The sequence below is a fragment of the Rattus rattus genome, chromosome 4 (assembly GCF_011064425.1).
Source record: "Rattus rattus isolate New Zealand chromosome 4, Rrattus_CSIRO_v1, whole genome shotgun sequence".
NCBI lineage: Eukaryota > Metazoa > Chordata > Mammalia > Rodentia > Muridae > Rattus > Rattus rattus.
The window spans coordinates 136,154,833-136,167,836 of NC_046157.1; the positions used below are offsets into that span (position 1 = coordinate 136,154,833).

Consider the following 13,004-nt stretch of genomic DNA (forward strand, 5'->3'; position numbering starts at 1 on the left):
AGATCAGATTTCAATTGTACTTTAAGTTCTCTTGCCAGCCATGCCTCTGGCAATGGTGCCAGCTTGCTCGCAGCTGTGAATGCAAAGGCAGTGACATCTTCCTTTCTGAATCCTCCCTGTAGAGTACAATATTCCGAACACTGAGGTTCTTAGTACTATGCACATCATAAATATTTTCTTCTCTTGAAAGCTACCTGAGAGTCTTTAAGGAAAAAAAATATTTCTACCAAGTCAGCGCACCTCTCAAGTGGAATATTTACTGCACTTCAGGCCTCTGCCAAGTGACAGGGTCACAAAGACAGATGTGACACATTCTGTACCTCAAGGATTTCAGAATGAAGCAAGGCAGGCAGGCTTGTGAGGATATTAGTGCCTTCCCCAGGTCATTGCCATGTAGAGTTTTCCCAGGGCTGGGCAGGTGGGGGATGAGGAGGGTAGGGATGGAGATGAGGCCTGTGCCCTGCATTCAGAGAGAGAAGGGCCCAAGCAGTGGGAGGCATGAGGAAGTATGGAAGCACAGTTGTCAGGTGGGCCAGGCAGTTCTGTATAGCGGTTATTCTAGGTATGGGTGTGGACTCCATGCCAGGAACTGCTCTAAATCCTTCATATTATCAGTGAGTGCGACATACTCCAGAGGAAGCACTGCCCTCTGCGGGCCGATACATCGGCTCTGTATAACTGAAGCATGACATCTTTTCAGTAGATGAGTATGGTCCCCTCAACAATGGGAGAGTTAAAGTAGCCTGGCTCTGGGGCTGTAGTTCATAGCAGGGCCATTGGTGCGCATATTGTCCTAGGCTTAATCCTCAGTACTGCCTCAAAACATAAACGCAAAGGCATGCTGATTGCTTCCTGGGATCACTGTATCTTTTGGTCTAGCTTACAGTTACTTTTACAGGATGTCTCTCAACTCTCCATTGCATATTTGTTTGCTTTTAATGAAAAACCAACCCCATCCTCTGCCTGCTAGAGCTCAGAGATCTTCTCCTTGTCTCAAGCTGTGGGCATGTAATGTGGTGGAGGCTCTGGCCCACCCACTTCTTCCCCCTTTCCCTTTCCTGTTGTCCCTCACTCAACCAAGGAAGTTCTGGAGACTGTCTCAAGAGCATCTCTTACTGTCTGAGAAAATCCTGCTTAAATTATTCTGTTTTGTTTTGCTTTTTGTTTTTGTTTGTTTTTGTTGTTGCTGCTGCTGTTGTTTTCAGTAGAAACTGGTGAACTCATTTTTGAAACCAGGGACTTCCAATAGAGGCGGCAGGAAACAAACTGCAAGAATGACAAACTGAAAGACAGAATGATTGTGTGGCAGACAGGACACATGAGGTCATGGGAGAGGAACAAGTACATGAGGCAGGAGAGGGGGACTCTGAGCTTCCTGAAAACAGATTAAAAGCCTTACAGATTGTAGGCACCCAGAATATACTTCAAATATCCTTATTCATGAACTATGATGGCTTATAAACTTAATTATATATAAAATAAGAAGAGCTTTGTAACAAAACTTGATTCTTTAAGTTATACTGCTGGATAAGAGGCCTGCAAATCCGGATGGTGGTACTGCTCCTCCTCCTCACCTTCCTCCTCCTCTCTGCCCTACCTCCTTTGGGTGTTGACAGAAGTATAGAACATATCTTTAGTTTGGAAACCGGGACAGCACATTTTCAAGGTAGTCTATTGTGTGTAGGCAAGCAAGAAAGTCAGTTTGTGGCCTCGTGGATGAAGAGAGTGCAGAAGAGAAAGTTTTTTTAATGATGTGTTTGTTGCTCTATTTTCTTGCGCTATTCCTAAGCAAAGCCTGAATTTGCCCCCAACATATAAAGTGCATTTACTACATCAAGTTTTGACTGAAATACATGTCCATCAACAAAATGAAAAGTGATTAGGGTAGAGTTTTGTCTTTCTCATTGGCTGAATGTGTCTTGCTTCCCCCAAGGCTTTTAACACTCGCCAGCTTTAGGTGACATTGGATAATTGCAACTGAGGTGTTAGGATCATCACATTGTCCATTTAGCCATGACTACACTTGAAATATTTGAAAATAAAGTACAGCTTAAAGGGGCAGAGTAAGTGAAAGAAAAGCTAATATTTACAACCTGGTAGCAGCAGTTATTGGAGAGGGGGCACGTCACGTGAGTACAGGACTTTTATGAGCTGAGGCACAGCCTCGACACTAAACGTTATCTTGATTCATCTGAGCATTGGGTATAAGCAGTTTTCATAAATATAATGATATGGAAAAACCGGGAGAAACTTTGCTGAAACCAGATGGAGAAAAGGAATACGATTATAAATTGAAATGAACACGAGTATGCCTGTCTTTGTCTTACATTTAAATATATATGTTGTTTCTCCTTCTGTGTTTGGCACTTTTGAAAGTGCTATTTGACTGCGGGAAAGGAGTGAGCATTAAAGGAGGTTAAGGAATTTCCTTGCTGAACTTCTGAACTTTGATAGCTCTCGAGGATGCAAAGCGGGTGGTACTTGAACATCTGTGTGTGAACATCACAAGAGCAGTGGTGCTGGCTGTCATTAAAGATTGTCAGAGCAGGTGAGGCCCTGACTGAGAAATAATGGAGGTTTTACCTTTTGATACCTGGACCAGGCAGTCTAACTTACTCAGATCTTCTAAAACAGAATTCAGGTGTCTCCCTAGCCTCACTTTGAGCTCACAGAAGTGTTTTGACAAACGGCATTATATTTATTTAGGACAATTTATAAATATTTACCTATGCAAATAACAGAAATGAACCCTAGCTAAACTGACCCAAAACCTCACCCAGTGATGTATGTAAAGACTGCATATTTAAGGATTTCGCTTTTTAAATGCCCTTTGTCTTCTCAAACATAATCTAGATTCCTGGGAAATATTAATAATGAGCCCTAATTGTGCTTATTATTAGCAGTGAGAGAAAAGACAAGGTCAATAAAACAAAATTAAAAAAAAAAAAACCAGGAGGGAACCATAGTAAAGACTCAGCTTCAGTTTTCAGACTAGACTACCTAGTCTGCCTACTGTAAATTTGTTCCTAAAATCCCGTAGAAATGATATGGTAAGAGAATAGAGAGGCAGAGTCAAAGGAGGGGACAGTCTGGGGTCCAAGAAAAGCATCCAGAAAACACTGATCTAAGTTACTTTTGTGTGTGTGTTTGCTCAGTTGAGCAAACCTTATTGTATCACGCAGCCCCCCTATGTACTCCACAAACACATTTTATACTCAGAATGAATCTGAGAAATCTCCCAGCCCTTTGACAGATGAGGAAAATGACAGCTGAGCTGTTCTGTCTGCTCTCTAGTAAATCAGCTATGGCACTTAAGCTGGAGCTCTACGTTGTCTAAGACCAGCACCACATCCCACCACTATACACTGGCCTTTCCTCATAGGACGACTACTGCTTAGTGTCAACTAGATTAGAGTCAGTGTTTCCTAGGAAACGCACCTCCAGAAACACCTAAAGTCGTCACCAGAGAGGTGTGTCTCCTAGGTGGTTCTAAATCCGATCAAGTTGACAATGAAGGGGGTAATCATCATAATAGGTATGGCTTATGTGTTTGCATTCAACCACAAATCTAAATTTTAGAAGGTGATAGTATTAATTAGTCATGATTTTTGCCCCATGACTTCATCTTGAACAAGTCATGATCCTTTTCTCCTTGAATGTGTTCATGTATAAAACCAAAAGAAGAATGTCCAGAAACCAACCAGGTATGTTGGGTCACATCTTGAATTGCAGCACTGTAGAGACAGAGGCAGGGGGACCTCTGAGACTTGCAGGCCACCTGGGTCTACAAAGAGAGTTCCAGGACATCCAGAACTATACAAAGAAACCATGTAGCTAATTAATTAATTAATTAATTAAAAAACAAGCCAAAAAATCACCCAAGATGTAGTAAATATACATCTAGTTACTTGTGAAATATCTTGAGGTCAAGAAAATCATCCAGAACACATTTATTTAAATGTGTATTTGTTTGTGTGTTTGTTCAGCCAATGTTTCTAAGACATGGCTGCATATCTTTGTTAGTGGCTTTGAAAAGTAGTAGAATCCATATGACAGCTACAGCTTAGTGGGTAAGCATGGTCTAGCTGGGTCAGCATTCCTGAGGTATTCACCATTACAACCAAAGAGCCTGGAAGGGAGACTCCTGCCAGACAGTATTCTTAGGCTCCTATGTGTTTTCTGTCAACATCAGATATTTGTATCAAAGCCTCTCAGGTTCTGCATATACCTTTTGCTCCGACTTTGGGGTAGGGCCCAGAAATATGTGTTTCCTCAAGGCCTTGCATGGTTGTGATTTAGAGTTTACATGTTACAATAGAATAAATGAGAAAAAAATATAACTTAGGTGACTAATAATTTAGCACTTAAAAACGTTTTCTTAATGTCTAGATGCATGGATATAAAATACAATCGTATGCATGCGGGTAGGAAAGGCTTTGCCTGTTGAGTTGCTGACAGTGAAACACTTAGAGATGGGTTCAGGGAGTCAACAGAGACGTGCAAGGCACTGCCGGCAGCAGGAAGAACGTACTAGGTAAGGCTTGTGGAACAATGCCTGACTACTGAAGTGCATGTTAATTCCAAGTGTGTGCATAGCAAATGCAGTTTGTTTTTACTTTAGCAAGATATTTTTGTTCTAAAAAGTAAAAACAAATATTCTGAAATTATGCCCAGAATTTTAATCTGAAAATTTACATTATGTTTATGTATGAGCACCAGGCACATAGCCTCCCGTTCAAATCTTTACTGGATAAATGTTGCTCTTACTCTCATTCTAAAATTCATGTGTGATTTCAGAAGAAACTTGTGGCCGGCTTTTCAGAATGCAAATCTTCTTTTAAAATACACTAGAGGTTTTGAAACATAACTCAGTTGTAGTTCACGTTTTTTAGTCAAATTGTTAAAAATATGGGGGAGGGGGAAGACTGGAAAAACAAGACCATGGACCCCCTCCATCTATATGTCACAGAGAAATGACTGTTAATAAAGAAACTTGCTATAACTTTCATCTTAGAAATGAGAAACCAAACCATAAAACTGTTTTTGCAATTATAGCCAACCAGACGAACACAGTGGGAGTTTAGGTAGCCTTTATTCCGACTTCTTTTCCTCAGCAAGAGTGAGATGCCTAACTTAGCAGCACTTCATAGGGAATCGTGTACTGTCCTGCATGGAATCAGCGACTTGTACAAACTGAACTCTCCAGCAATAGCCTGGTGCTGACACTGTGATGACCCCTGAAGAGAAGGTTGCCCTCCGGGTGCCCGGCCCCGCCCCTCACCGGCAGCCTGTGAGCTCCTGCTGTAGTTAGCACCAGTGGTAACGAAATGTAAACACCTTTACTTTCCAGCTGCTGCTAATTGGTTTGGGAATATTTGTGTAAGTGTTGATTTTTAAAGCTAAAAATAGTGCGGTGCTGTTTAAATCCGACGCATTCGGGCTGTCATTAATGCTCCCACGATCCTGAAAGTGTTGCTAAAAATGTTAACTCTTTTAAAAATGTAGTAATTAAGCTTGTCTTTTTGTGAGGGCCACATGCATGTTACATGATGTGGTAGAAGCTGTAACGGATATACTTAGAGTAGCCAGGCACGGTCGCTGGGAAGGAAAGGGTTGTAATGTGGGAAAAACAGACAGGCTTTACAGTAGCACCCCACTTTACATTCCCTTGCAGTTCGTCTTCAACCCCAATTTTAATATAGCAGTAAAAATAGAAGTTGCAATGATTTTATTTTAAAAATTAAATATACACCCTTCAGAGCATTCTGCTTCTATTTCTAGAGGCAAGTTTTGGGATTTTTAAATCACATAATTAATATTTCTCCACTATGGTTAAGAACTATGGAGGCTGCGTAACAACCATTATGATGAGCCTTTACTTCTCCATAATTTAGTTATTTTTGTCCCTCTTCTCCCAAATTTAAAAGTCAAGATTTTACAGATTTTTTTCTCCAAGTTATTTAAGTAAGCTATAAGGGGGAAAATTTTTTCATTTTTAGATAGGTGTGAGTTCGTGACTCTTCATCACATAAGGTATTGAAGGAAAAGTTGAAGTGTGCCTTAGTCATTTGTGTGAAAAATTTTGAAGTTGGAAGGTAAAATGATTCTGCATAACCTGGTCAGAGACAGCTGTTTTTGCCCTAAGGTTTGAGGCACTGCAATGCCAGAGTCAATTTGGAGTTGGCTTTGTGTCTTTGTGGACTGCCTCCAGCATCTGCCTTCCTGCCTCATCCCCAGAGAATACTAAAGGGTTTTGTTATTGCAATATACAGAAGTGATTTTGGCAAGTGACAACCACTGCCTGTTAGCTAAGATGATATACTATAGTCTCTTCCTCTTTATGATAGTTGTAGCAAGGCAAAAGGTTTTTGATGCTACTTTTCAAACAGTGGGACTACTGTCTAAGACATAAAGCCTGTGGATGTGCACTTATTTCTTGCAAATGACACCGTCATTTGAGCAAAGATTGTAGCTTACACAATGGGAAAAAATTGTTACCTGTTATGTAACTGACATAGGATTAGTATCTATAACATACAAAAAAAGAAGAAAAACCTGAAAATCATAAAAACAAATAACCCAATTTAAAAGGAGTGCCTAGAACTAAGCAGAGAATTCTCAATGAAACACAAATGTTTGAGGAACACTTAAAAGCCATTCAACAACCTTAGCTGTCAGGAAAATGCAAGGTTGAAAACACTTGGAGAGTTCATCTTACCCGGTCACAGTGGCTAAGAACAACAAGGCAAATGACATCTCATGATTGGGAAAATATGGAGAAGAAAGGACATTGATTCATTATTACTGGGAATGGGAACTGGTACAGCCACTATGATATTCGGTAGGGGAGTTCCTCAAAAACCTTAAAACTAGTTCCAACACGAGATCCTGATACATATATCAACTCTCAAAGATGTACCAAAGGACTTCACACACATTTAGAGATCCTTGCTCGGCCATATCATTGTTGTTCATTGTAAGAGCCGTAAATTAGAACCGTTCTAGATGCATATCAGCAAAAATACTGAAAACGTGGTGCATTTATAACCAGGAATGTCATTCAGGTGTCAGTTAGGATGATGCAGAGTAACGAGTCATCCTGGATGGAGTTTCCAGAGCCAGAAAGACAAACATCGCACGGTTTCTCTTAGATGCGAGTATCACTTTTTAAGCTTTAGATAGGTGTTTCATTGGGATTTATGTTATGTTTAATTATTTATGAGTATGAATGTGGGAACGTATGTGCATGAACACATTTGTACACAATTCTAGAAGTGTGTATCAGATCCCAGGAACTCGAATTACAGGCAGTTGTAAGTCATCAGATGCTGGTGCTGGGAATTTACCTCGAGCCCACTACAAACACAGTAGACATTCATAGTTGCCAAGCATGTCTCCAGCAAAGTTTGTAGTTGTTGACATTATTGTCAAAATGTAGCCAGCTCAGAATCTCCCTTGATCAGATTATCACACTCCAAGTGGCTCTGTACTAATTTCAAATTGTTATTAACATTTTCAAATATATAGCACATCAAGTATACTGTTGACATAAATAAAACCTTTGTCATTAACTACAACTAGGCAGAAAACTCCTTCACTCCTAATAAGTTAGAGCCAGGAAGTATGTTTGTTTCCTGCTGTAGTTAGGCTCCATAACAAACTTCCACACGGAAGAGGGAGGTCCAACAGTACAGAACTAAAACCCTATACTAAATACTCCTTTTTGTTGGCACTGTGATGTAGAGATCAATTGTGTTCTTCATCAAATACTCGGTGTAGGTGGAAGTTGACAGATATACTGGATCTGAAGTTGCTGTAGACACATTAGAGGTTCAGAATTTAGAGCCTGCATGGAAAAAGAGAACAATTCTGAAAGAAACTGACATCGTGATTTCAAAATTTAACACAAATCTAAGGTGGGCAGAACTGTATGGCTGGCACAAGGACTGTAATAGGTAAATGAACAGAATTGGAAAATCAGACTCATAATGAGCGACACGATCCTTACCTGCAGCTGTTCCACCCTCCTGCAGCGCCAGGGGGACGGGCACCTCAGCTGCATGATTGTAGTTTCAGCCCTGCACACATCTGACCTCCAACTTCACATCTCAGAAAATAGAAGAAAGCATGCGATATTTATATTTAATCCATAACATTTTGTGGTAATTTTAAAAACAAAGACAGTAGATGCTGACTGTCTCTAGGAAACATACACAAGCCTCCCTGTTATATAAACAGATAAAAAGTCAAGGATTTGGGCATAAATATGCTTATCAAGTATGTTGACACAAATGACCATCACAGGTTCAATAATTCTGTTACATCTGTCTCGGTATTTTGTTTTTAACTTGCTCGATCTTGCCTTGTTGGTTCTGTTTGATCTTGCTTCTTTTAGCCTTTCCTAAGATAATATGAACATTAAAACTTTCAGATATTGTCCTTTTACAGGTGCTTTCCAGTCAACTATTAAGGATTCTTGACCTTATAGGTTGTCCTTCATTTCATTTGTCCATGTGGAGACCAGAAAATTGAATTAAGGAAAATATCTCTTACAAAACACGTGCACAAGTTAGGATGTTGCGATCCATTTAAAATAAAACACATTTTAAAAAGTCAGTTTAGGGAGCTATAGGAATGGCTTAGAGATTGAAAGCATGTTTTTTCTCTTGCAGAAGACCTCGGTTTGACTGCCAGCACCCACTTACTGTACCTCTAGTTCCCAGGAAGCCAATGCCTTCTTTTGATATCTATAAGCACCACATACTGACACAGAAGCCAAACACTCACACAAAAAATTAAGATGAATAAATTTAATAAATGCTAAAAATAAACCAGGAAAGCTGGTCATGGTAGCAGTGAATACCTTTAATTTCAGCATTCCAGAAGCAGAAATGGATCTCTAGTTTTGAGACCAGCCTGGTCTTTAAGAGCAAGTTCCAGGACAGCCGGGCAACAAACTTTTTTTTTTCTTACATTTCACTGTGCTGTGGAAGTACCCGCATGTTGAGATCATTAAAACTCCTTTCTCATTACTTAGGACTGGAGACTTCTTTTAGTTTTTTGTTTTTGGTTTTTTGGGTTTTTTTTTTTTTTTGACAAAATGTGGTTAAAACATGATACTCAAACCTAAGAATGAGTAGCAGCAAGTTGAGCAATATATCCCCAGCACTTAACATACTGCCTTGTGCAAATGGCCCAGTTGAGCGTTTCAGAAACCCAAGAAGAGAGGAGGGCACAGGGAAAGCACTGAGGACATTAACAGCTGTTTCCAGTCTCAGAAGAAATGGGAGCAAACTGTATCCAAAGCGATGTTGTTTCTTTCCTCAGTTGAAATATTTTGTTCAAAGCTTCAATTCTTTATGTGCAGCACCCACAACCTGTGACTTTTCTTCATTCCAGGATTCTGCCCAGAACTTGGAAAACAGAGACATTATGAATGGTGAACAGACAGGGCTACTTATGCTGCACAAAACGAAGAATGAACTGAGGTATTTCTTTATAAAGATAGGATGTTCTTTTTTATTTAAATTTGACTCATTTTATTTAATGAACTTTAGTTGTTCTAATTTTGTGGGAGACACTAAGGAAAGTAGAACTGTGTAATAAAGTACATTTCAATTCAATTACTTACTCCTTTCTTCCGTTTTCTACATAAGATACGAGAACTTTCCTGATAACCATATATGTGCAAATATACTAGAGGCTTCTAATAGTCTTCTGCTCAGGATTTTGTTCATTTCTTTTTTCACTTTTATTTCTTATGCATTCTTTTATGCCACTGTCCCCTTTCACTCCCCTCCTTCTATCCTCTCCCAAGTCACCTTCTTACAATTTCCTATATGCCCTCATCAAATTGATAGATTTATCCTCTTCAATAATTGTTGCTATGTGCACCCACTAGCATGCACGCGCATACACACACACACACACACACACACACACAATATATGTATCTATCTATATGCACAAATATATGAACACAAAAGGCCAAGTCATTTTTTTTCCTGTCCAGGTTATGGTTTCAAGGCTAACTGCTCTGTAATGAAGAGTCATTGAAGGCTCACGTCCCTTGGACAAGCCAGTTCTGCCTCTATCAGCAGTCAAAGACTGCCCGTAGTTCCTTATCCACCATGCTGTGGATGTATGCACTGGGTTCGGCTCCCCACAATTGGTTAATCTCTCCATTGTGTCTAGTTGTAGCCCTCTACAACAGTCTCTGTTTACTGTCCAGAAACTTTTCTTCGATGAGGGAGTGGTAGCCACAATTATTTGTGAGCATAAGAATATGATCTAGAGTGCAGTAGGATTGTGCTGGTCTAGCAAAGTAGCTGGTGAATTCTCGTGTAAGTTCCATGATCTCACTACTCCTGAGAATTTAGCTAGGCTTCTAGTGGCAGGCCTGATTTCCCTCCTGGGCACCCAGGATTTTTAAATAGCTTTTTCTTGCCTTTGCCCTGCAGTTAGTTTACAGAGCTTTTCAGAGTTCTTTGTGTTTGAGTGTTTTGCTTTGCCTCTAGCTATGGGTACTTCTGTAGCTTGTGCTCATACAATCCTACAGTATTTCACTTGGTGCTTGGGAAATGTATTTGTTTCATCATCCAGGATTGTTCCTATCATTAAGGAGAATGTCACGGCCATTGGAACTGCCGGAATACAAACCATATCTCTACTCATCCAACTCTCCTTGATGGATGAGTTCCTAGTCTACAGAATGGAAGCAATAGAGTTGGGCTATAGTTCAGTCAGAAGACTGTTTGCCCAACATGTATGATGCTCTGAGTTCATTCGATTCCCCGGAACCATATAAGCCAAGAATGGTAGCTCACACCTACAGTTCCAGTACTTCCCATGAGAGAAACACTCAGCATTATCCTCCACTACGCAGTTGAGTTCAAGGCCAGCCTCCAGTACATGAAAATGCAACTCAAAGAATTAACATAAAACCTGTTCAGAATGTTGGTATTAGGATTTTTGTATTACTGCTTTTCATGTCTGTATGTGATAATATATATAAAGTACTTAGAACAGTGCGTGGGTCAGAGTGAGCCTTGTATTTGATGCTATTGCTGCTGTTATTATTGTCACCATTTTCTCTGTGGCGGGTTTATTATACAAAATACTTGGGATCAGAAGTCTTTCAGACTTTGGTTTTGTTCGTTTTGTTTTGTTTTGTTTGTTATTGTTTAAAATTTTGCATTATTTAGGTAGAGAGTACTGGTTGTGTATGCCAAATCAAAATAAAGAAAGGAAAGAAGAAGGAAAAAGAAAGAAAAGAAGAGAAAAGAAAACAAAGACAAACAAAAGCCCTAAGATCCTGCAAAACCCAAATTCCTTGAAACATTATGTCAGTGTTCAAAAAGTTTCATATTTTAGAGCAGTTTGAGCTTGGAGATTTTTAGATTGAATGGGATCACCTTGTAGAGTTTCCATTGTTATTATTTTCAAAAAGTCATTTCAATTTAGCATAAAACATAAATTTGCATTTCTTCAGTGGTCAATCTAGCAATAGAAACTCCTGCTGGAGCTGCCCTCACTCGCTCACAGTATCCCTTGATTAGGTCTATTTACTAATAGGTGCAGTCAGTTTCCAGGAGACCAGCTACTTTGCTCTGCAAGGGGGACCACTCCTTATCAAGTAACCATGGAGACTCTATTCAGGTTTATGATTTTCAGCCATGTGGCCATAATTATCGTTCATTAGGAATTTTTATTAATGACTTTTTTGGGGGGGATTTATTCAGCTTACTCCACATTGCTGTTCATCAACAAAGGAAGTTAGGACTGGAACTCAAACAGGTCGGGAAGCAGGAGCTGATGCAGAGGCCATGGAGGAATGTTGCTTACTTGATTGCCTCCCCTGGCTTGCTCAGCTTGCTTTCTTATAGAACCCAGGACTACCAGACCAAGGATGGCACCAACCACAATGGGCCCTCCTACCTTTGATCACTAATTGAGAAAATGCCTTACAGCTGGATCTCCTGGAGGCATTTCCTCAAGGGATGCTCCTTTCTCTGTGATAACTCCAGCTTGTGTCAAGTTGACACACAGAACCAGCCAGTACAGTTGGTGACTATGTTTCTCTGTTGGTAGTGTGAAGAATACCTTCCTGTACCAAAGGTGCTAGCATGCATCCACCTCATTTTCTTACAGACTTTCTTGGCAGATGATCTTAACTGTATCTGTCATGGCCTATACTGAATATTTAATTCCCCCTTTCCCCATTTTAAAAAAAAAATTGAGACAGAGTTCACTCTATGTATCATATCCTCTCCTTGAACATGAGATCTTCCTGAGTGTTAGGATCATAGACATGTGCTAACACCTTTGGTCTTATTTCTAAACAAGTCTAACATATGCTCAAGAAGATGGTTGGATAGAGTAGCTAAGAAAGAGTCTTATAAAAGAGCCAATATTGGAAGTTTCTGGAAATGAAAGTTTACTGATTATTCCCTAAGGATGTGATTTTTAGATGTCACTTAAACCTCTGGACACCCAATTTCTCTGATGTCTATGACAGAGGTTAATGTGAGAACACAATAAATACCTAAAGGGGATAGATGGGGAATATGCCATCCCACCCTCCTCTTCTTCTCTTCTTCCTCTTTCTCCTCCTCTTCCTCTTCTTCTTCTTTTTTTTAATTTAAATTTTTTCCATCTTTATTAACTTGAGTATTTCTTATTTACATTTCAGTTGTTATTCCCTTCCCCGGTTTCCAGGCCAACATCCCCCTAACCCCTCCCCCCCCCCTTCAGGGGTGTTCCCTCCCATCCTCCCCCATTACCGCCCCCCCCAACAATCACGCGTTCACTGGGGGTTCAGTCTTGGCAGGACCAAGGGCTTCCCCTTCCACTGGTGCCCTTACTAGGCTATTCATTGCTACCTATGAGGTTGGAGCCCAGGGTCAGTCCATGTATAGTCTTTGGGTAGTGGCTTAGTCCCTGGAAGCTCTGGTTGCTTGGCATTGTTCATATGGGGTCTCAAGCCCCTTCAAGCTCTTTCAGTC

General features: G+C 40.2%; 1 protein-coding gene across 1 annotated transcript in view; it reads left to right on the forward strand.

Moving 5' to 3' along the window:
- Pard3b (par-3 family cell polarity regulator beta) overlaps positions 1-13,004 on the forward strand; it is a 986,886-nt gene that overhangs the window by 490,041 nt on the left and 483,841 nt on the right. Inside the window, 1 exon segment of the mRNA XM_032901196.1 lies at positions 9,400-9,488. Coding sequence (XP_032757087.1) covers positions 9,400-9,488 — 89 coding nt within the window.